The following is a 24,367-nucleotide window of genomic DNA, read 5'->3' on the forward strand; positions in this document are numbered from 1 at the left end:
ATAGAGGCTCGGACGAGGAGCTTTGGTCGAAGAAGGGAAGAGGGTTACGATTTCTCATTAGAGTATGGAATTATGTTAGAACAAAATCAGACCTCAAAGTTATCGGGAACAAAGGAGGAGGTGAAGGTGATGAAGTTGGTGATGCAAGAGCTTTGGGCGGCCAACAATGTTACGAATAAGCATTGAAATGGACGATGATGATTGAATCTCGTTGGAATCGAAGAAATTAGAGTTTTTAGGAATAAGTGCTGAAGCAGGAAATAATTTTTATGACGCCAAAGAGTGTGTTTTTTCTGAGAAATCATAAATGTGTTTCGGGCTAAGATTTTGATCGGACGAGTATGCAACAAGGGACGAGAGGTAAAATGAGAGATGAATACTTAATTTTATCATTTTCAAACTTAAGTATCTAATTTAGATATTCTGAAAATTTTCAAACGTGCTTAGTAAATTATTTTGTTAAAGGTGCAGTGGGTCCAAGCGAAGCTTTTGGATGCCCTTTTACTCATAAAAAATTGAGTACTGTTTGACTATTTTGTTAAAATGGACCCTTTTAATTTTTACACGTTATCTTTTGTAATATAGTAAGGACGGATCAAATCAATATCCGAAGTTTGATTGGCCCTATCAAGTAGACAGTGGTGGCCAGGATACATTTTTTCCTTACCCGCATTGAAATGGAGAGTAATTGGGGGTGACATGGGCCCGGCTGTTTGACCCGTGGGTATTGATGTCGAGTAAGTAGTTAGTGGGTTTTCTTCGGTTGTCCACCTAGGAATGATGGACTTGAGGGACCCACGTGGTGAGGAGCCTCAGATGTCTGGGAACGGACCAGAAAGACGACGAGCACCAATCGCTATTTTCTGCGGATAATATCGCATATAATGTTATTTTCTCTTTTTATTTATTGATTTATTAATTTTTTTAAAAAAGAAGATTTTGTAATTATCGTGTCGTCACCGTACTGTCTACGAGCGCACTGCTCGCTCTTGATCGTGAAATAGAACGGCATTGGCTGCTTTCTTCTTCCTGCTCCTCCTCCTTACTTTGTCGGAGTTCATCGGAATTGTTGTTTACCTCCTCTGCGGCCGATCTGAGACCTAATTCAGCTCTGTCATCGTTGGACGTTTGCAGGCAGAGAAGAGTTTGAGGTCAGGCGAAGGCGAAGGCGAAGGCGAGGAAAGGTATTGAAGTTAGGCTTGGGGCCTTAGTTACGCCTCTTCCTCCTCTGACGCGCATCTCAAAACCCTAGCGAAGCGTATTGGTCAGGTTTCGCCATTCGTCCAGAAGAAGCGTATTGCTTCTCGTCCTCGACTCTGGAGGTACCACTCCTGCCTTTCCTTCTCCCTACAGTGTTAGAGAGGGCAGATAGATGAACATGAATGTGGGATTTTGCTCACTTTGCCCTCTGGCTTTTCTCCATTCCTTTCAGTTAGTTGAGCTACGATTCGACTTGAGGTCTCGCCGTTGCTTGATCGATTGAACAAGAAGACTCAGACATAGTGGTGTTTTGGTGAGGTTTTTAGTCGGGGACACTTGCTCCTTTTACGGTTCATGTATGGATGGGAGAGATGCTATGGATTTGTCTGGCGCGGCCTCGTACTACATAGCTCATAGAGGAATCCCCGGCTCTATCGTTGGCTCGCAGCCTGGATTGCATTTGACAGCACAGCCCGGGGTCCGGTCCGTGCCGAACCTCGGCACCAGTCCAGCGGTGCCTCCCTCCGGCGTTGACTCGGCGGCGTTTCAGGTGGCGTCTCCGATTGCGGTTTCGTCCCATGGTGGCGGTAGACTTGGCGAAGGTGTGAGCCAGGTGGAGCCAGTGAAGAGGAAGAGAGGACGCCCTAGAAAGTATGGGTCGGAAGGGAGTGTTGCTTTGGCACTCTCGCCTATTTCCACCTCCGCTCCCGCTGGCTCTGTGATCGGGTCTGGGTCAGGCTCGGGTTCTGGAGCTCCTATGCAGAAGCGAGGGAGAGGGCGGCCGCTGGGCACTGGGAGGAAGCAAATTTTAGCATCTCTTGGTGAGTATCTCATGATTTTTTTGTGATGAATTATCTCTCAACAATTTGGAATATGGTGTGCCTGTTGACTTGATCTCTGAAGCTTAAATTTCTACGACAATGAACTATATCAGTGTAAATAGCTATGTGAATCTTAATTGCATAGGTGCAAGCTATAAAAAAGCATTCGATCGGTGTCTTCATCTTTTATATTAATGCAAAGTACAGTAGGACTTGTTACTATAAACTATATTTTGTTTTTTTTTGCTTTTAAAAAGCAGAACATGATTGCCTCTTTTTAATTGGTAGATAGTCTAATGGTTAAGTTGAAATTTGAAAGTCACCATTTGAATATTTTTCTTGTCGCTGTGTTTTCACTAACATGTTGGTTTAATTCTTGCTGAGTTCATTTGGTACCACAAACTGGGAAATTAGATTCTGAAATTGGATTGCAACAGGTGACTGGGTCTCTGGCTCAGCAGGCATGGGCTTTACTCCACATGTCATTACCATTGCAGTTGGAGAAGTATGTATCTCCCTGGTCTTGTTTACTCAAAAAAAGGAACTATAGTTTCTTTCCACATTTCCATTATCTTAAGGTTCTAAATGATATTCATGCTTAGGCTATTTTGTGTTACTCTAACAATGTAATGTCATTGGTTTTTTTTTTTCCTTTCTTTAATTTGGAATGCTACCAAGGTATCTCAAAACATCCTCCTTTTTTAGCAATAATTCACTTAATCATTGCGAAGCACATAAGCACATTCATTGCAAATTGAGAAAATGTCTCCTTGAAAAAATTGAAGCTCATTTTGGCTTTTTGGAAGTAGATGTAGACTCCTTGGTTTCTAGTTCCTTGGAAGTAATGTGACTCTGGTATCTAGTTTCTTGGAAGTAGGTGATTTCATTTTCTTGAAAGTAACATTTAGCATTTAAGATATGACTCTATACAATAGTAACCTCAATTTTTTTTCATACAATAGAAAGCTATCTTGTTTCTCCAACATTTGATATCTTATTCGAGGGGTGTTGGGATGTGTATGGTCCAACCTCCAATCTTGAAGTTTAGGAGGAAGAAGTTTTAGTATCAGAAGATATAGATTGAGTTATTATTTGGATTCCAAGAACTAGTTGAGAAAATGAAAGAAAGATTTGAGAAGCTGATAATGCCTTTTGGCCCCCAAAACGGTCCTTGGAAAAACCCTTTTCTTAATACCCCTATTATCCCTTCATCTGGAGCTGCTGCAACTTGGGCTTGGTCTTTTGACCCAAGAATAGAAAAAGACTTTGAAAGGAAATCATAAGACACTATTTTACATCTTTCATGAGATAGTTACTTCCATTTTTAATGCAAAAACTGTAAAGGAAGCCTGGGGAGATCTTGTAAAAACATACAAGAGCATGAGAGGGTTCAGAGTTACAACACTGAAGTTGCAGTTTGAGTATATTGTAACATCAAGAGTCTCAAGATCTTTCTTACTTATCTATTGAAAAAGTCATGGGATCTCTGCAAGTTCATGAGCAGCATCCATGGCAGAAATCTGAAATGGAGTTTTTTCATAGTCACTTAATGAAATATTAGAAGAGAGGTTCTTCCAACTCCCATCAGAAAATGGTGATTCTAAATCTCAAAGGCAAGAAGAGCTGAAGAATAAGGTCAAAGATTGAAAGTTATGTTTCATATTCAATACTATAATTGCAAAAGAAAAGGTCATTATATGTTTCAATGCAAGTCATTCTCACTTCACCTTGCTAATGTAGCAAGATTTGATGATGACCTAAACAAGGCTCTAATTTTCACATGTGATGCAACATTGAAGATCAGAATGATGTCTCATTCTTGGACACATGTTGCAATAAATTATATGCGTGGCAAGTAGTTGTCTAGATGACCTAAACAAGGTGAAGTTTGGAGACAATGCAAAGCTCCTATCATGGAAAAAAGACAAATAACCAAAGGACAATGGATGGGTCAGATCAGCATATTTATTATGGGTAATGTGTTCCTGGTCTTGTTGAGAATCTTCTAATCATAGGAGAATTATTAGAGTGAGGCTATTACATGGAGATCAATGATGGCTTGGGTATAATCATTGACAGTCAACTAGGTGATTGCAAGGTAAAATTGGTGCCTAATCAACCTTTTCTATTACATATCAAGTATGCTAGTCTATGTTTTATTGCTTCCGCTCAAGACTCTCATGGATTGGCACATGCACTTTAGGCATGTGAATTTCAATAGCTTAAAACTATTGATTTACAAGCAAATGATGATGATGATGCCAGAAATCTCTGCTGTAAAGGAGACCAGGAAACATGTGGTGATAAGAAATGTAGGGACGCCTTCCTTTCAGGTTAGCCATGGTTTTACTTCTTAAAATAGATGCTATTGATGCTTTCGAAAAGTTAATGGCTTATGTAGAGAAACAAAGCGGGTAGAAGATAAGGACATTTCATATTTGGTTGTGGTACAAAATATTTGGTGGGTAAAACTTCTTTAAACCGATTAACAAAAAGCATCAAATGACAACAAGATACATGTCTCAATAGATCATGATTGCAAAAAGAAAGAATTGTACAATTGTTGATATAGTTTATTATATGCTATGTAGGAAGCACACGCTGAAACAATTTTGGGTTGATGTAGTTAATTGTGCAGGGTATTTGATGAACATTTGTTCAACAAAAGATCTTGAGTGCAAGATTCCTTTTTAGGTATGGATGGTCAAACACGTTCAATTGCACATCTTTGCGTGCTTGGGTATTACTTATGCCCATATCCAATAAGCTTTGCAAGAAGCTTAATGATAGAAGTAAGAATGTAATTTTGTTGCTTACATTGATGTAATTAAGGTGTATCAATTGTCTAATCCTATGACAACTAAGGTTATTATTACCCATGATATCACTTTTGATGGGCAAGGCAAGTGTAGTTAGAGCATAGAGCAAAGGAAGCATTTTGATTTCTTTATGAAGAAGATGATCAATTGGATAGAAGCATCATCTCAATGGTTCAACCACTACAAGATGGTGAAATGAATCCTTTGACTATTGCAACCTCCTCACGCCATCATTGAGAAAAGAGTTTTACCATCTCATTTATTATATTGTGTGTTGACCAAGACTATAATACATCTGACGATGAGATTATTAAATTTGCTCCCTTTGCATCTTTCACTGCCAAATCATTCTGGAAGCTTCTTGAGAAGGTGGGTGAATTTGTGCAAATGGATAATGAGATACAAGCAATTAAGAAAAATGGCACTTGGGAGATAACTCCTCTTTTGTAAGGGAAGATGTCGATCATTGTGAAATGGGTTTATAAAACTATGTAGGGAAATTGATAGTTAAGAGGATTGACTATTTTGAAGCTTTTTCTCCAGATGCTTATTTGGACATTGTTTGTCTACACTTTTCATTAGCAGCTCAAAGATTTTATGTTGATCAACCTAATGGGTATATGAAGGGATAAGAGAATTTGGTCTACAAATTAAAGAGAGTTCTTTATGACCTTAGGCAAGCACCTAAATCAAGATAGGCTTGTATTGATATATATTTCCTTGCTTCACTCATCTTTGTGTGAAAATACTTTGTATGTTAAAGTTAGTTCAAAAGTGAGATGTTTATTGTGTGCTTAAGTGTTGATCTAATTTTCACTAGGAACAACCAACAAATTCAAGACTTCTTAGTAGACAAGAATTCAAAATGGTAGATATTGGGCTCATCTCTTCTTTGGCATCAAAGTTATTCAATTTGATATGCAAATCTTTGTTTCTCAACATAAATATGCTAAGGATTTAATTGAAAATTTCAATATGGCTTCATATACTTGATTTGTACTCTAATGTAAGAGAGGGAGAAGTTGGTTGCAAATGGTAAGGGTGGAGATGTTTATCTGACATATTACAAATGGCTTGTAAGTAGTCTATAAAACTTGACTTCAAGTAGGTGAGACATTATTGGGGTTGTTAGCAGGCTTATAGCGTTCCCTCCATAGTCATATTCATGAGTTGCAAAGAGCATTTCAAGGTATACTAAAAGATAATTTCCACATTACTTTAATGACTTTCAGTTGGTGGGCTATACTAAAATGATTTGGGAGGTGATATAGGAGAAAGAAAGAGTACAACATGTTATTATTTTCCTTGGGCTCAAAAATTTCTTTTTTTTAGTCATTGAATAAGCAACATGGACTTGATTGCCTTATTCACCATAAAGTATATATATATATATATATATATATATATATATATATATATATATATATATACAGATATGATATACTGCGCAACTCATTTCCGCGAGCCGTCCGTCAATACAGATATGATATATATGATATATATATATATATGTATATAGTATATATATATATATATATATATATATATAGTAACATCATATTCTACAACCCAAATTATTTGTTTACAAGAGATGCTTGTTGTGTTACATCACAAATAGGTGTGTTCAATCACCATTAGGTACAATAACATGTCAAAAATTGCCCTAGCCAAGAATTTAATGATTTATGGGAGGAGCAAGCACATTTTATACTAATTTTACTACATTAGAGATCTAGTGATATGCTATTGTAAATGAGAAGTTTTGACTCTTTGATAAACTCAAGCTCATTTTCACCTTTTGGAAGTAGATATAGACTATATGGTTTCTAGTTTGTTGGAAGTAGTATGGATCATGGTATAAGTTCTTGGACTTATAAATAGAAATGTAAACTTAAGTTTGTAAAGCAATTGAAATCTATCTGTATTTTTTTTTGTTTTTTGACAATTTTTTGGACAAGTTGTCTCTAATATCATTGGATGACTTGGACACCATTCTAGCATCACTTGCTATATGCTATCTCAAACCGCATGCTTGTAGATTTGAAAACAATACTTTTAAAATGAGGAATAACCTCCACTATAAGGCCACGTGGTTGACCCATTGTCTACCTTGGTTGAATAACAAAAATACAAAGAAATACTAAAACAATTAGCGATATTTGATGTAAGCCTATGCACACAAAGACAATATAATATATGAATAGAAGTATAATAAATACTCCAAAAACCTATTACCCACACCTTATATGAGAAACCTCTTAATGTTTCTTAGACTCTTCTTTCAACATTAAAGAATATTGAAAACTTCACCTTTTCTTAAACCTATAGACTCCCACAACCTTTACATGCTCCCTGTAACATCTCTTAGCCTCCAAGACACTCTACTAGTGAGAAATTCATGGTTTCAGGAACACCATATAAAACCATGCACAAAATCATCTAATAAAACTTAAAATAGGATTCTTTTTTTACACTTAGGCTATATATTATTAAAGCCAATAATCTCCACCTTGGTGACCTCTTGCTTCACTACTTCATTTGAAACTCTAAGGTGATACTTTAGACTGGTCCTGCACCTCTTGGCCTACTTCACCAATTTATACATCAAAGATATTTGAACTATATATTTAACTTCACCTAGGTCGAGACAAACTAATCAATTAGCGTTGCTAAATCATGTATGGACATTTTCTAACTAGAAGATATGCTCTTTTGAATGTCTAATGTCTTGAGATACAGTGTCATTCATGGTTTGAAATATTGTACCATGTCGGGTGAAACAATCGAAACGTATTATTCCGATAAATTATCGAAATTCGATACCCCTCGGCACAAAATGTCTCCTTCATGTGTTTCATCTCCTTCCTCCTTCAACATCCAATCCATCACCGCCACAATGCATTGGAACGTCGGCATAATACTGAAATAATACGGTTTGAGTCAAAGACTGGAACTTTAGCATAGCTCGAGATTTTAAACCTTGGTGCTACTCAAGCACATAATCGTCTCATGTTTCCTCAAATTGTCTCTAGGCAATGCATGTCTTTTTCCGATTTTATCTTCATGTGGAACCACGTACCATGAGAGGCCCTTGAACACCATTAGTTGCCTTGCGGTACCCATTAAGTTTAGCCAACTTAGAGATTCCTTCTCATCTTTAGAACACAAGCCACCTTCCCCAGTTTATATTTCTCTCTACTACATAAATTGAGTATGACTGAACTAAAGATCTGAGCCCCTTCACCTTCACATTAAAAGTATGAAACAATTCCCCTTTATATAAATATGTATTATATAAGTTGCATTGTTGCAAAAGAGGTTGTAGAAGGTGTATTAGCTCCTTTGAGATGGCTAGAGCAAAAATGTCCCTAGCCTCGATTATCTATCCAATACTATGAGTCTCTCTGTGTCTTCTTCTTGAACAGTGTCTTCACTTTTGATGTGATTATATACTTTGTACTCATAGTACTAAACATCCTTTAAAGATTTGAATTTGTAACTAGATCTACATTGTTGAGTTCATTTCCCTAAGACTCTCTCTTAGTGCCCCGCTTTGAGTGACTAGTGCACTCTCATTCCCATTTGAAACAATAATTCTCCTTTGTAATAACATATCCAATAACATCATTTATCATCTCCTATAAAGTCACCACCTCTCTTGCCCCGTCACTTCTCCTGCCAACTAAGAGTTTCTACAAAAGAATTGAATGAACCAGGCATATGCAATGGATATTTATGCTAAGTCGCCATTTGAGATATTCTCTCCAATCTTGGCTAATTGATTCACAGACTCCTGAAATGTATCAAGTTGCTTGTGATGTAGCATGATTGTTTTGTAGTCTCACTAGCCATTATATAAATGATTATCTGCAAAATGTGATATGATGAAAGTGACCCTTTTTGCCTCTATCATCTCTTAATAGTCTATATGATATCTAATGGCTTGCTCTTCTCTTATCCAAGTAGAGTACCCACTAACCTTGTTGTATTAACAAATTTATATTCTAAACTGCTAAAAATGAGGAACTGAATCATCCACTGACTTCTAAATCCATCCTTAATTAGAAAACTTGTGTCTCACTTGTGCTAACAATTCTACCCATTACAATATGCTACTCCAAGATTTGGCAACTTTGATTTCAATATTAATTGTCGGGATCATAAGTGCCAATGTACCACTAGATGAGGACACTACTCTGGCACCATTTACTAGAATTCGTTAGCTTAAAATACACACATGCAAATCCAAAATTGGTACCTCTAGAATATGGAATGACCTTTAGGTCATGTGGTGGAATCTTTCTTTATTTTGCTTGAGTGGCACAACCGCATAGAAATGTATAAGAGAAATTAACTTGGTTTGACATAAGCCTAAATATACAAAAAGAAACTAAGTCCATATAATTTGCAAGCAAAAGAACAATAAAGACTAAACAAGTCTACTACTCATAAATTCCTCTATAAACATTGATGGGAAAAAAGTAAAATAAAACTCACCTCTAATGCTCATTAGGCACTAAATAAATCTTCTTTTCTAAAAGTTTTTGGACAAAAATTAAAAGGGCGCCCCTTTTTCAAAAACAGCCAAAAGGGTGCCCCACTATATTTCTTATACAAGAGATACTCTTATTCCAACATTGTTGTAGCAGCTATGGAATAACTGCTACAATGTGTAGCATCTATGAGTAGTTGCTACAATGTGTAGCATCTATAGTGTGACTGCTATAATATGTAAAAATAAATAAATTCAACTTGGTCAAAAAATCTATACATAGAACACTTTTATATTAACTTTTTTTACTAACTTGGTTAAAATTGTTTAAACTTAATCAAAATCGCTTCAACATAATCAAATTCAACATAAAACTATTGTAACAATGATTAATTGGTTGCTACAAAATTTTTACAATGAATTTCAACATGTCGAAATGATTTTGATGAAGTTTGAGCCAAGGTTTAAAATATCGAGTTGTATTGAAGTTTCAATTTATAATCGAAACAAAACAATTTCTATATCTTATTATATCGTGCTGATACAGTTTCGGTACTTTTTAAATATAAAATGTAGTATGAGATTAAGAATTATATTATATTATATTTTAAGATTAAGAATAATTTGGTTCAAAATTTAATTAAAATAATACTGTATTTTATAAAATTAATTTTTATTATTATTTTTTTAATCTTTATGGAAAAAAATTTTAGTCTAAAAAGGAAAAGAAAAGATTCTTGTAAATTAAGGGAAACAAAAAGGAACGTAAATAAATAAAATTAATAAATGAAAGAGGAAATGAAGACAAATAAAATAAAGAGAAAGAGAAAAGGTTAGTGAAAGAGAAAAAAAATAGAAAAAAAAAGAAAATAATTAGTAGGAAGAAAATAAATATGAAAGGAGAAAGTAATCAATTAGTAGAAAAAGGAAGGAAAAAAAAGAAACAAAGCCAAAAGGAGAAGGGAAAAGAAGAGAGGGGAAAGAAATTAGTAGGAAAGGAAAGTAATTAATAACAAATAAAATTAAATAAAATAAAAGGAATGAGATTAAAAAAGAAAGGAGGAAGAGAAAAAAAAAGGATCGTAAGTTGCGGGCTCTCTATGAGTTGCAGCTGCCTCACAGACTTCCTCGCAGTTAAGCAAGGCAAGGAGAGGTCACCAGACCTCGCTTGGCCGTTGCAAGGCCACTGTGAAGCTCATAGAGGCCTCGCTTGGCTGCGAGGTCGTTGTGGGCTCACGAAGGTCTCACAGTTAAGCGAGGTAGTTGTAAGGCCATCGCGACCTTGCTTCGCTGAAGAAATCACCACGACTTGTTGGAGTCTGCTAGAGTTTTAGCGAGAAGAAACCTCGCTTCACCTTTCTGTCGTCGTCGGTAAAATCTCTCTTCTTCTCTTTGGCTTTGTGTCGAATCTAGTGTTGTATCGGTCGGTGGATGGAACGAAAAATTCTATACGTGCCAACTGGCATGACACGAGACTTTAATTCTTGGGTTTAACAATTTTGACTAATTTGATAAATATTTTTTTATATAAAGTGATCTATGTATAGATTTTTTACCAAGTTGAATTAATTTATTTTTACACATTGCAGCAGCTATAGATGTTGTACTTTGTAGCAGCTACTTCGTAGCTACTACAATAATGTTTGTATTTTCCGTATGAGAAATATGGTGGGGCACCCTTGACTTTTTTTTTTTGGAAAAGGGGTGCCTTTTTGATGATTTTGATAAATTAAGGGGCCCTTTTGATTTTTGCCCAAAGTTGTTTTTGGCTTCCTGCAACCTAACACTCAACCAATGATAAATTTGCAACTCTAGTTGTCACAATATCTAATTATTTTAAATATCATCCAAAAAACTCTAAAATGATCTTTATTTGGCACTTGGGACATACCGAGCCTATTAAATCTAATATGTTTCAGAACCCAACAACAACACCGTTGAGGTTCAAAGGCTAGCATTGAATTGAAATTTGTATTTACAAGGTGTACACCTAAAGAAATTTCCCAATTGAACTAATAAGAAACTTATTTGTTGAATTTATATATATCAAATCAAACATTGGGGACTATGTGGTTAACCTATTAATTTCAGTACGTGAATCTAATTTCTTCATGTTAGATTAAAACTCATCCCTTTCAACTTATTACACACACAATCTGGCATTGCTAGTCTACTCGCCAATTTATGACAAATATTGCAACAGTTTGAAAATTGCTTGGCTAATGGAAAAGTTTCCTCCTACATTATATTTGCACATCTAAGCGGGTGGACATCTATAATTTAAAACTGATAAACAAAATCAATCTAATTTGAAAATTTTGATTTCTCAGTTTGTTTTCAATTTGCATACTATGTAAAATTATCAGTTTCAATTTGAATCTATACAACCATTGAATTGAACCATAAAGTCTTATAATAAGTACATGTATGTATAGATAAATTAGTATGTTCATTATTGTGATTTCTTGGTGATATTTTCGTGTTATTCAATAATCAATATAAATTCTAAATTATGATAATCTTTATAGTTATTCTCAAAACGAATCTTTCTCAATTATCAGTTTTTAGTCAATATATTCATTTTTCAATAAACAGTTTTGAATCAAACCTAATTTGAAATTTTTGGTTCACTTTGAAACCAAATTGAGACAGTTTTGAATCAGTTTAAGTTTGATTTTTTTAATTAAAATATTTCAATTTGTTTTCATTTTTCTGACCAAATTGATAAACCCAACCATGCCTAAGCTTGATTGTGTTGCATGGTTTTTTCCTGCTTTGACCAACTTGGCATATTTATATTGTGCTTGAATTGCTGGATACTGATAATATATTATGCTAATATGAGATACACTGTCCAGGACATTGCCACAAAGATAATGTCATTTTCACAGCAGGGACCAAGGGTTGTATGTATCCTTTCGGCAAATGGTGTTGTGTCTACTGTGACCCTTGGACAATCTACATCTTCTAGTGGCACTGTGACTTATGAGGTTCAGAATTCTCTGTTGCCATATTTTTTAAATTGTTATAGTTGCCATATTTTTTAAATTGTTATACGGTTGAATTATGTAGGACATTTATTTTTGTTTTAGAACTTTGGAAATTTTATGTTTATTGTACCTTGATAGTTTATAGGTACTTGTATTTAACGTCTTAGAATTACAGTGGTGTACAATTTTAATAGTAATGATAGGAAGTCTAAGAACCAATTAATAGTTTAAACTCTTGTATCCATAACTAGGATGGGTTGCAAAACCATCTTCACCTAGTTCTATAAATGGACCGGTTCCAACGTAGGACTTCTTTGTCAATAGTTTCAATCAAGGTTAAAAATTTCGAGCCGTCCTGAGATTTCGGTTCCGAATCGGAACGATACGGTTTCGTTACCATATCGTACCGTGCTGATATAGTTTCGACATTTTTTAAATATAAAATATATTAATTAAAAATAAAAAATTTAATCTAAATATTTAATAATAATAAAATAATTATATATATTAAATTAATAGGATAATTTTATTAGGCTTTAATTAAACTTATTTAAATTATCCCAATCATAATTAGGAGTTGATTAAAATTATTAACATAAGTATTTATTAAAACCTAAGTTATTAAAAATCCATCGCCCACCTTTGATGTCGTTCCACGTGATTGCGAGAATGCGCTGCCAGCGCGATCGCGAGCACGCACGACCCGCGTGACGCTTCTGTAGGTGTCGTGCCGGGTTCTGGTGACGGCTCTGGTCGCCCATCCTCTTCGACGTTGTTTCGCACGATTGTGCGACCGCGAGCACGCGCGACCCACACAACGCATCCAGAGGCGTCGGGCGTTGCGGGGCTTGGGTGATGGCTCCGGTCGCCCATCTTGTTCGTTGTCGTTCCGTGCGACCGCGAGAACGTGCGGCCCGCATGACAACGAGCACGCGTGGCCCGTGCGACGCTTCCGCAGGCATCGTCGGGCCTGGGCGATGCCTCCGGACAGTATTTCGATCGGAACCACCTATGTCGTGCCAGTCTGCTGGCGGAACAAGATGTATCAGGCGAAATGGGTCGAAATTTTAATCCATGATTTCAATTGTTTATTCTTTTAGGGAGTCACTAAAGTAGAGAGAGTTTTTCGTATACTTCATGATATTCTAATATATAGTTTTAGCTTTTGAGAAAATTGTAGCCTGCCTAATTTATTCAAACTCAAACTATCTATTTGACATTTTTTTTCCCTTTTTGATAAGATGTACACTAATTTTAATTTTGGTTGAAAGTAAAAAATAATCAAATTATATCATATTGGATAATCCTTTTTTAGGGACAAAAGATCTAATAAACTCTGCCTGAGTGACGAACATATGTGGTTTGAACTCAAGTTGTGCAACATCAGCAAGGTACTGAAAGTGTTAGCTGTGCCATCATGTAGTACTAGAAATGCAAAGAGATGCTAGAAGAATTTTTTGTAGCTACACTATACTCAACTGATTGTGAAGTAAAGATTGAGCGTGGCATGGAGCATCCATACTGAAATAGAACATTTCTCTCCTTGGATTTAGAGGGAACCTAACCTTTATGCAAGGGAATAAGAAGAATGACCATTTTAGCTAGTTTTTTTAGTGTCAATTAGCTAGTTTGAAATTTTCTATTGCTTTGATGTGGCTTTTTGGCTTTCACCTGATTTTCATTAATTAGCTAGTCAGCTCCATGCAAATAAATTAAAAAATTATGATTCTCTAAGGGTGCATTTGGTTCACAAAAGTAGCTATTTCATTACCCATATGGAATAATTTTATTCCTGTATTTGGATAACAAATAAACATAGAATAATAGTCCTTGTGGTATTGATATTCCTTAATTATTCTTCTTAGTTATTTCTTGCTCCATTAGAGGGTAGCCCAGTGCACGAAGTTCCCGCCAATGCGGAGTCTCGAGGAAGAGTCTATTGTACACAGCTTTATCCTACTTTGCAAGAGGTTGTTTCCGCAACTAGAACTCGTGACCTCCAAGTCACACGGCTGCAACTTTACCGTTGTGTCAAGGCTCCCCTTCTTATTTCTTGCTCCATTCTAAGGAATAATTATTTCTACTTTATTTCATTCTTATAGAAATACCTATTTTATTATATTTTTCAAAAATGTATATTATGAGCAAGCCAAATAGAGTGAACAAACCAAGAGGGTTGGATGGGATAAATTATGTGGGTCAAGTAGGTTAGTTTGAATGGAGCATGCAGACAGGCAAAGTGGTTCAGGTGCTCTAGGTGATTTAAGTGGGTTAGGCTTGGCGATCCAAAATGACAGAATGCATTTGGACGAGTTAGTGAACTGAGTGTGTCAAGCAAATTATGCATATTGAATAGGTGGATCAAACCTGACCAATGGATAATTTAGTGACATGGAGACTATTTCTTCTTTATTGCTTACAACATTAACCAAAAGTAGAGACCAGAAAACTTGCATATTCCGTTTCATTCTATGAGCCAAAGTAAAGAATTTCTATGCTATTTCCTATATACCTTGGAGTACTTATTCTATTCCTTATCAATTCCATGCCATGGCTCAAGAGATCTGTTTCTAATTCCTATCGCCAATACATTCTATAATTTCTTGTCCATTTGCGAAGCATCTTGGTTTGGAGATATAAGTTGGTAGATTAAATATTTGGTCTTACAACGTAGATACTTGAAGTAGATGTCAATCTATGTGTGGATGAGCACACTTCTTGTGTATTACTTTTTCTTTGAATTTAGTAATTTTTATTTGTTAACTGTAATGAAAAAAGAAAGAGGAAATGAAACATTTGAGCTACCAAGCATTAGCATTTTCATATTGATTTGTTATTACTAGGAGGAGGTTATTATACTAATCAAGATTGAACCCAAAGATTTAACATTTAGATATTTTCTTTAATATAGTTTGGATTTTTATTGTCTAAGTCATTTAAAATTTTATAGTTTATATTTCTAGGAAAATATTTACATAATTTTAAAAAATTGTTTATTTTAAAGAAAAAGTCAATTAGAGATTTTATTAGGATAATTAAGTCAAGTCAATATTTTACAATGATTGGGTCATATTGTCTATCCTTAAAAGAGGCCTAGGATTACCTGCATAAGTATAATTCCTCTTTTATTCTCTTTGTGAGTTTTACCTCTAGGATGAGATTTTATTTTATCGTGGGATATTTATCTTTCACTTTATTAATTTTGTCCCAATTTTCTAGATGATTTAAGGGTTTGAATTTGGTGTTGTGTCAATTGGTATTATAGCCAAAGCGTAGTGGTTCGTCTCAGTACTAGTTATTCCTCTAATCAACATTATCCTCAAGCTTCGACATCACCTTCATCCATGAGCTTTCACACAACTTTAAGGTTTGTTCTAATTGACTCTTGCACTCTCTCCTCATCTCCATGCATTACTTCCTCAATCACCTCCTTTGGCATTGTTTGTAATCTCCATCGTCCCACTATTATTATTTAACTACCATTGATTCCTTGTTTTCATCCACCTCAACACTACCACTCAAAAAAATTTATGCAGTAATATTAACTCAAAAAATGAGAAAATTTATTATTGTGCAGCAGAGAGAGAGAGAGAGAGAGAAACAAGTACAAAAGAAAAAAGAAAAAAAATCGAAGCATTCTTCCTCCACCAGACACTACTTTCACCGGCATTGCCTCCTGTAGTCATGAGCTTTTATTTTGGCTCATCACCCCGGATCTACCTTATTGTTGGCGCCCTTAAGGTGCAATGTGCCCACCGAGGCGCTTGATGTCAACCACCACTACATCATAATAAATCTTTGCCATCTCCAAATTCAAAGCTAAGAATCAAGCACTCACTTAGGATATCTTAGCCACCTTCCCTTCTCTAGTCACTACAACCACCCTTGATCTCCTCTAAGTAAAACATTAAACCCTCCTCCTAACGATCTCCCACAATGTTGTAATGCACTTATGCCTTGCACCTCATATCTACAAACACCTTTTGTTGTCTTTTCTTCATCACACATCGTAGTGTGAGATCACCACTCAATAAGAGTGTTTGCACATGATCATCACGATCCACTACAGAATCTGCCAAGCAAGTTGATCTTCTCTTCTACGCTAATACTCACAATCGACACCACCAAGGAGGGATCAAGAAGCCTCTACCCGCCCTGCCAACTATAACACGAGCTCTTGATGTCAACTCTAGCAGTCCCTTCAACTCGCCATTGGCAAAACTGTTAAGGCCCATAAAGGCCCATATACCCTGTTATCTATATATATCTGTCTATACCTATTGTATTGCTTCAATATTAATGTAACAAAAACTACATGCATAGGTCGTTTCTTCTTTGGATCCTTGCTCACTTTCTACACTACCTCTACTAGTCAACCTCACTCTAGCAACCTCAACCATGAGCTACCCATAAAACCTCTATGAGTTGGGTTCATATCTGGAATTTGCTCGGTGTCGCACACCAACCACAACTAAGCCAACAAGACCCTAAAATTGGTCCTAACTTTGGTGTTTTGCATTTCAATATGTAATTTTATTAGCACTAAAAAAGTAAAAAAGCAATAAAAAACAACAATGGGAAAAGGGTGATTAAAAAAGAGAGATTTGTCAAACAAAAGTGAAGCAAAAAAAAAGACAAAAAAGAAAGGAAAGAAAAAATATTAATGTACACCTTTGATGTCCACCACTTGCCTTGTCTTTATCGACAATTTTAGCACCCTCGAACCAGCACCTATGCCAAAAAATGACATCTATTTGAGATTCAAAAATGCAAATTGTAAAATTATAATATCAAGGATCCATTAGACAAGCTACACACATGACAACTCCAACATCAACAAAAGCTCCCATTATCTTGGTATAAACAAATTTCCTCTTTAAAAGTTGTTTTTTTTAATTTTTTAGTAATTGTAAATTACTAATATTAAATTAATTTTTCTCAATTTTTTTACATATTACTACATTATTCATAAACAAAAAAAGTACCATCATAATGTTTCTATAGAAAAGTATACTTCCCATTTAGTTTCATTTAGTGTAGTCATTATCCACAAGAATGCCATCATTAGCATCCTCTTTTACTTACATTTAAATTTGTTTATCATCTATTATATTATCTTGTATTATATTTATTGCATTTCTTTATTTTATAATAATCTATTATAGTTTCTTGTATCATATTTTATATTTATTGCATTTCTTGTATCATACTTATTCATATCTATTGATACTAGGAATGAAATTGTATTGACTAATGCTTATTATAAAGTTCCTAATGATATGCTAAATTTTTATATTGCATTCATGAATTTGAATTTTGTAGAGGTACTCATATCTGATTTATTTGGTCATATTGTGATGATAATTGATTACGATGCTCGTTTGTTTAACTTTCCAGCTTATTTAAATAGATCAATTTTTTAGAGAGTATGCTAATTTGCTGGAACAATTCCAGCATTAGTTTTTGTATGTTGAATTTGTTGGTGCGGGGAGTACCAGATGATCGAACCTTAGTTTTGATGATGGCACGAGATTCAAGTTAAGTGTGTGTTGTGTACTGACAAGCTTATCTAGTGTGCAGGGTGTTAGTAGTAGCCCTAGAGCCAATTATGTGATGATTGACTAGAGATTTTTGTATCATATTCTATTATTAATAAAGGTAAGGTTTTTAGTTATTATACTTACTTTGTATTTGTGTCAAATAACTAAGTATAATAATGTTCTTGAGTAGCTAGTTCTAATCTACACCATATCGATAGTGAGATGATGTAGAGAACACTACTCTTAATCATTCCTAGTCAAACATTAATATTCAGGGACGATGTTAATGCGTTGAGACTAGCATGTGGGTCAGCTGGATGACTTGATCTCATAAGTCATGGATATGGGATATCGAGTTGACACATGAGTATACATTAGAGAATGTATACTGAATTGACCCGCCATGAGAAAGTTTCATGGATCGTTATATGAGTGTTATATAAACTTTCTCATGTAACTATTGGTATGAATAGTTCTTAGACCTGAAGTCACTATGGTTCCCTACATAAGGAGTTATGTACTTTGGTATCGTCAAACGTCACTTGTAACAGGATGAACCATAAAGGCGATCGCTGAGTATATAACAAAGTATGCAGAGGGATGTGAATGATGTAGATGAGATCTATCTCTCCCATATAACGGGAGTGATATCTTACGGCCTCTTGATAGAGTAGGACCACGAAATGCATGGTCATGCTCAAATGAGTCAATATGAGATATTGAGCTCATTTGCTTGAGTGAGTCTATTTGGAGATCAAGAAATATAAAGATTGATAAGAGGATGACACGATCTATGCCTCATTGATCAATCTAGATATCGAGGATAGAAGGACATGGTCATACATTATTATAGTCACGAAGGTTATGTCGGATCTCGACATTTTTGTCACTTGGGTAGCAATGATGCATTGTTAGATGACGCTCATTGCTTATGTTTCTAAAATGGATTTTAGAGATATTGTCAACGTTACAAGAACCTATTGGGTCACACACAAATAACACTCTATTTGGAGATGAGTTCATTTTAGTTTGACTAAAGGAATAAGATGACCTAGACTTGAGTTAGACTCAAATTGGTTGAATTTGAGTTAGACTCAAATTAAATCAAGTTGGATTTTGATTCATCATGCATGATTAATGTGGATTAATCATGCATTGAAGAAAAAGGGAGTTATCATGCATGGAAGTTATCATGCATGATTAATAAGATTAATCATGCATTGATGAAGAATACCAAAAGTCTAAAAATCTTTGATATTCATGACATTAGTATAATAAAAGAGTTTTTCTTGCAAAAACTCTTGGTTGTTCATTCTTCTCCTCTCCTCTCCTCTCTTGGCTGAAATCCACAAAGGCAAGAGGTTGCTAGCACAACCTAAGTCTTCTCCAAAATGTTAGTGTGGATATGTATAGAGGCACGCACACTTGAATGTGCAAGAGATCCAACATACCTTGGACGAGCGGGATAAGCGAAGGGCACGCAACAAAGGTATACCCTATTAGATAGGATTGGATTTCATAGATTTAACTTGTATGAGTTTTTCGCATGGATCACGGAAGGGATCCTATTTTTCGCTGCGCAATTTTAATTTTGTCGCATAGGATCCCCAACACAGGAAGCACAGGAAAAATCCTAGTTGAGGCTAGGCAAAGCAAGTCTTAGTTACGGCTAGGCAAAGGCAAGTCCTGCTTTGAAGGATCAGGCAGAAGTCTTAGTAAAGGCAAGTGCACCAGGTGCAAGTCTAGGCAGGTCAGAGGACCGGGAAACATGGCAGAAATCTAGACAGGTCAGGAGGACCGAGAAACATAGCAGAAATCTAGACAGGTCGGGAGGACCAGATGCTTGGTGGAAGTCTAGGCGGTCAGGTGGGCCGGTAGCCTAGCAGCAAATCTTGGGGGTTGAGGATCATGGCTAAGCGGGAAGTCCAACAAGTCCGGAGGATTTGTTGGCAAATCAGGTAAATTCTCTTGAGTGGAGTGGGTAAAGGCGCGTGGTCGGAGTGGAACAGTAGACGTCAGTCTAACCTAGAGTTTCACTGGAAACCTGAAGTTAAGATCACTTAACAGTTCGAAAACTGTTAATCTAATTCTGTTACTTTTGTTTTTGGACTAACTTGTAATGCAGATTGGAGAGGCGAGAATTTTGACTCCGGGTGACTTTATCCGGAATCCAGGCGATTGGATGATCCAAGCGCTTGGAAGGTGAATCTAGGTGACTCGAGTTCGGATAATCGCAGCGACAGTCAAAGTTCATGCATAACCTTCACGTCAGCACGGAGTCGACTGGAAGGGGAGTCCAGGCGACTAAAAGTGTCGGGTCAGTAGCATCGATGGCGGATCGGCGGATCGGCGGCGTAGAGGCGCCTGGAGGGGGAATGCAGGTGCTTGGAAAGCCTTATAAAAGAGCTTCAACAGTAGGGTTCCAGACATCAATTCAAAGCATTCCATAGCAACCCAACGGCAGTCTACGCACGAAAGATCACCCTAGAAGTCGTCGTAACGCTGGAGTTGCACCTCAAGCTTCATCTCATTTTCCGGTTTGGGTAACGATTTATTGTATGCTTTAATTTCTACGATAAAGTTTTTATCGTGATTCTATTTTGTAAATCGTTATAACTCCTCTCCGTAAGGAATAAGTTAATTAGTGGATTGCCTATACGTAAACGATCAAAGATCGTGGGTCTTGGAGTAGCAACCTGTGGTTGTAAACCAAGTAAAAAGATTGTGTTCTTCTTACTTTGTTCGTAATTCTTATTTTCCGTTGCAACATTCTCTGATTCATGAACGAATGAAAATATTCAACAAGTTTACAAAAACTGGGAAAACGCTAAAAAGATAGCACTCTATTTACCCCCCCCCCCCCCCCCCCCCCCCCCCCCTAGCGCTCTCTACGATCCTACAGAATTTATTATAGGTTATACAGATTCATCCTCAGTATTGCAACCTGCATGGCCCATAATTTCAACGAAGGTAGGGACGGGGACAACATTCTCACCCTATAACAAATTTAATTTTTTTATTCATTAGAAAGGGTGACCAAGAATATGATAAAAACAAAGCACAAAAAAAATAATAAAGTGCACTGATTTTTTGCCTACTGGATGGGACATTCAAAGAAAAAGGATAGTGAGGAAACATTGCTACTACAAGGTGTAGAAAATTGATCCGACGTTGAGTTTTTCTCTAACGTTGTCAAATTGTTTAAATTCTATTTAAAATTGTTGAAAATTTTAAAATTTTCTAAGTTGTTAAAATTTTATATTTTGTTATATATCTAAGAAAATATTTGGAGTGTTTTTAAAAAATTGTTTGGTTTTCAGAAAAAGTCAATTATAGATTTCATTGAGATAAACTTAGTTTTTATATTAGAAAGATTGAGACTTATTGTCAGGCTATAAAAGGGATTAGGATCCCATGTATGAGGATAATTTTGAGTTAATAAATTTATTTTCTGATTCTATTTGTGAGAGATTTTTCTCTGGTTGAAGTTTAATTTATCTTTGTGAAATATTTATCCCTTTGCTTCATCGAATTCGTCCCAAATCTTTTAAGTGATTTGAGGGGTTAAGTTTGGTGTTGCTTCAATCCTATACTAATTTTCATTTGAAGTTAACAGTCTTGATTAATTGCCCATTTGAGCTTCAAGATTCTTCTGATGTCTCATGAGTTTGCTCGTGCTTTGAAATTGCATTATTCCAAAGTTAACAATCTTGATTAGTTGTCGTAGGAGCTTCAAGATTATATTGATGTTTCATACATTTGCTTGTGCTTTGAAATTGTCTTATTCTCTGTGTGTGTATATATGATTCTATGCAGTCTGTGTGTATATATGATTTTTCTGAGTTTTTTTTCCTAAGACACAACTTATGTTGTTTAAACTTGGTCAGGGTCGTTTTGAAATTCTTTGTTTATCCGGTTTATACATGAGGACTGACAATGGCGGATCACAGAGCAGAACTGGGGGATTGAGCGTCTGTCTTTCTAGTCCCGATGGTCAGATAATTGGTGGTGGCGTAGCAGGAGTTCTTATAGCCGCCACTCCCGTACAGGTTTTTCCTGCAGTTTTTGAATATTCATTTAACTGATGCTTTTTCCTTTTTTAGTCTTTATACAGTTTACGAACCTAGATTCCATGCAGTTTGTCTCCATTATTTGTTCCTAGTATGATTCTGTTTACTTGATTGCATAAAGAGAATCCAATGCATGATGTACAGTTTTCCATTCTACAGGTAATTGTAGGAAGTTTCATTTACACTAAATCAAAAGCAAAGAACAAAGCAAAGGCTAGCAATGAAACAAATCCTGAAGCTGATCTTCATGTTGGGGATGAGCAAACTGCACCATATGCTGGTCTTCCCAATCCAAACCTTAGCCCTTCTCCAATCATTGGCGCGTGGCCTCGGTTGAGGCACTTGGATACGAGGAATGCTCACATTGATATTGACTTGATGCAGGGGTGATTTGTGTTGAAATGTTGTTCATATTGTTTACCAAGCAAATGACTTGGTGTTCATTAGTTAGATGTAAGCTTGCAAAAGAGACATGCAGGGCTTAGATCTACTGACAACTTTTTCCTTAACATGCCTTCAGTTCCAAGGATCGCAAATCTGATACTAGAAAAGGTTGTTTTTAGCTCAAGTGATGTACTTACAAGCCTAAAGTGATGATTGTGATAGGGTTGTCATGATATCTCTGTCTCAGTCGACATGATGTTGTCTTTCATTATAATATTTTCGAACAACTTTCTTATCAATATCCTTATTACAAGTATTCGTATTACAAGCCTAAAGTGATGATTGTGATAGTGATGATAGTGATTATCGTGATGATATTGATATTGATGATGACCTTGACTTGAATCTTCTAGATATGATGAATGTGCGAATAATAGATAAGTATATACACATTTTCTATTGATATTACCTTTGATAAAATAATGTTGAAAGAAGACTCATCTCTTGAAGCTATGTCCTTGTGTCTGATAAAATGTTGTGCAAAGGGCAAAGGGTGCAAACATAGGTAAGTTTGAGCTGTAGTCCCCTACAACTATAGCAAAGCTAACTCCTTGACAACTAAAATATCCATTAAGATGGCTATTATAATGTAGAGGAATACAAATGGAGAAAAATCTCATCAAATAAATGTCTTTGAGGTCGGTTGATCGAGTCTAATTCCAATTGTTTTGTTTCAAAGCGAGGTAGATGAGGTGGTAAAGTCCCAGTGGTCGGGAAATCTCAGCCTCCAGGCGCCCGGAAAGGTTCCAAGCATCCGGATCTGGATAAGGCGTTGTGGAGTCAAAGTTAATCCAGCAACTTCTACGTCAGCATCCAGGCGCCTGAACCGATGTAGGCGCCTGGAAGATGCTGAGTCAGCGTCGAAAGTGGATCGACGAGGTGACGTGGAGGCGCTTGGAAAGGCTTTTAGACGCGCGGATCAATCCATATAAGCAGTCTCGATGGGGAACCTTAGAAGCATCTAAATACGCCTCAACGATGATCGTCTACACAAAATTTTTCCACCCAAAATGCTATCGTCACGCCGAGGAGCTGCACCAGATTCTACACATTTATTACTATTCTGTCGATAACTTAATTTTTGCTTTTGTACTTAAAGCTTTTAGGTTATACATGTTACTAATCCTAATTGATTTTGTAAAAGCGACTAATTCCCTTTTGTAAAAGGCGAGGGAGTTATTTAGTGGATTATCCATCGAAAATGATCACTGATCGTGGGCCTTGGAGTAGCAAGCCTATGGTTGTGAACCAAGTAAAACCAACTACGTACATTTTATTTTTTTCTGCTGCAAATTCGGATTGATGCAAAGGTTTTTTTGTATAAAGAGTAAAAATGCCAAGAAGCGACTATTCACCTCCCTCTAGCGTTCCTAAACGATCCTACAATATTGTGGAGCAATTAGGACAGACAAAACTCGATGAATAGCCTGTTAGCAATATCAACGTAGGGTCCCGACCTCAACCTTTACTTGGCCTCAGGTCCCGACCTCGGTGTTTGCTCGATTTCATGTGCCGACCTCATCATAGCCTCAGGTCCTGACCTCGATCTTTACTTCACCTCGGGTCCCGACCTCGGCATCGGCCTCTTGGGCCGATCTCGACGTCTACCCGGCCTCTAGGACTGACCTTGGTGTCAGCTCGACCTTTGCTTGACCTCATGTGTCAATTTCTTATTAGTCTTGGGTCCCCACTTCGGGTTCCAATCTCGACGTCTGCTCGGTCTCATGTGCCGACCTCTTTATCTTGGGTCCTAATTTCGGATTCTGACCTCAGCGTCTACTTGGTCTCATGCGTTGACTTTATCTCATCCTCGGGTCTCGACTTTGATCTCTTACGCTGACTTAATCTCAGCCTCAAGTTGAGTCTAGGGATTCGATTTTGTCCGCAAGATCAGAAAGCCCTAAGACTATTTCTTTCAGAGAAAGAGAAAAATATCCCAGAAGACATGGATAATTAGAATAAGTATATCAGAACAAAAATACATATTTCGA

The 24,367-nt window shown here is 36.3% G+C and overlaps 1 protein-coding gene across 1 annotated transcript; it reads left to right on the forward strand.

Annotated features, from left to right (window-relative positions):
* Positions 1–1,259: 1,259 nt before the first annotated feature.
* Positions 1,260–22,510, forward strand: LOC141835881 (AT-hook motif nuclear-localized protein 11-like). The gene is made up of 6 exons (XM_074723273.1): positions 1,260–1,322; positions 1,433–2,021; positions 2,459–2,526; positions 12,191–12,322; positions 21,750–21,911; positions 22,092–22,510. Exons 2-6 carry the CDS (start codon positions 1,559–1,561, stop codon positions 22,320–22,322), a joined length of 1,056 nt encoding a protein of 351 aa, XP_074579374.1. The 5' UTR covers positions 1,260–1,322; positions 1,433–1,558; the 3' UTR covers positions 22,323–22,510.
* The last annotated feature ends 1,857 nt before the right edge of the window (positions 22,511–24,367 follow it).

The sequence above is a fragment of the Curcuma longa genome, chromosome 10 (assembly GCF_044706935.1).
Source record: "Curcuma longa cultivar G26 ecotype Majalengka, Jawa Barat chromosome 10, ITB_CL_G26_1.1, whole genome shotgun sequence".
NCBI lineage: Eukaryota > Viridiplantae > Streptophyta > Magnoliopsida > Zingiberales > Zingiberaceae > Curcuma > Curcuma longa.

Coding starts and splice junctions, on each gene's coding strand:
- LOC141835881 (XM_074723273.1), top strand. CDS start 1,559: ATGGATGGGAGAGATGCTATGGATTTGTCTGGCGCGGCCTCGTACTAC. Junction 2,527..12,190: donor TTACCATTGCAGTTGGAGAA/GTATGTATCTCC, acceptor TACACTGTCCAG/GACATTGCCACAAAGATAAT. Junction 21,912..22,091: donor TAGCCGCCACTCCCGTACAG/GTTTTTCCTGCA, acceptor TCCATTCTACAG/GTAATTGTAGGAAGTTTCAT.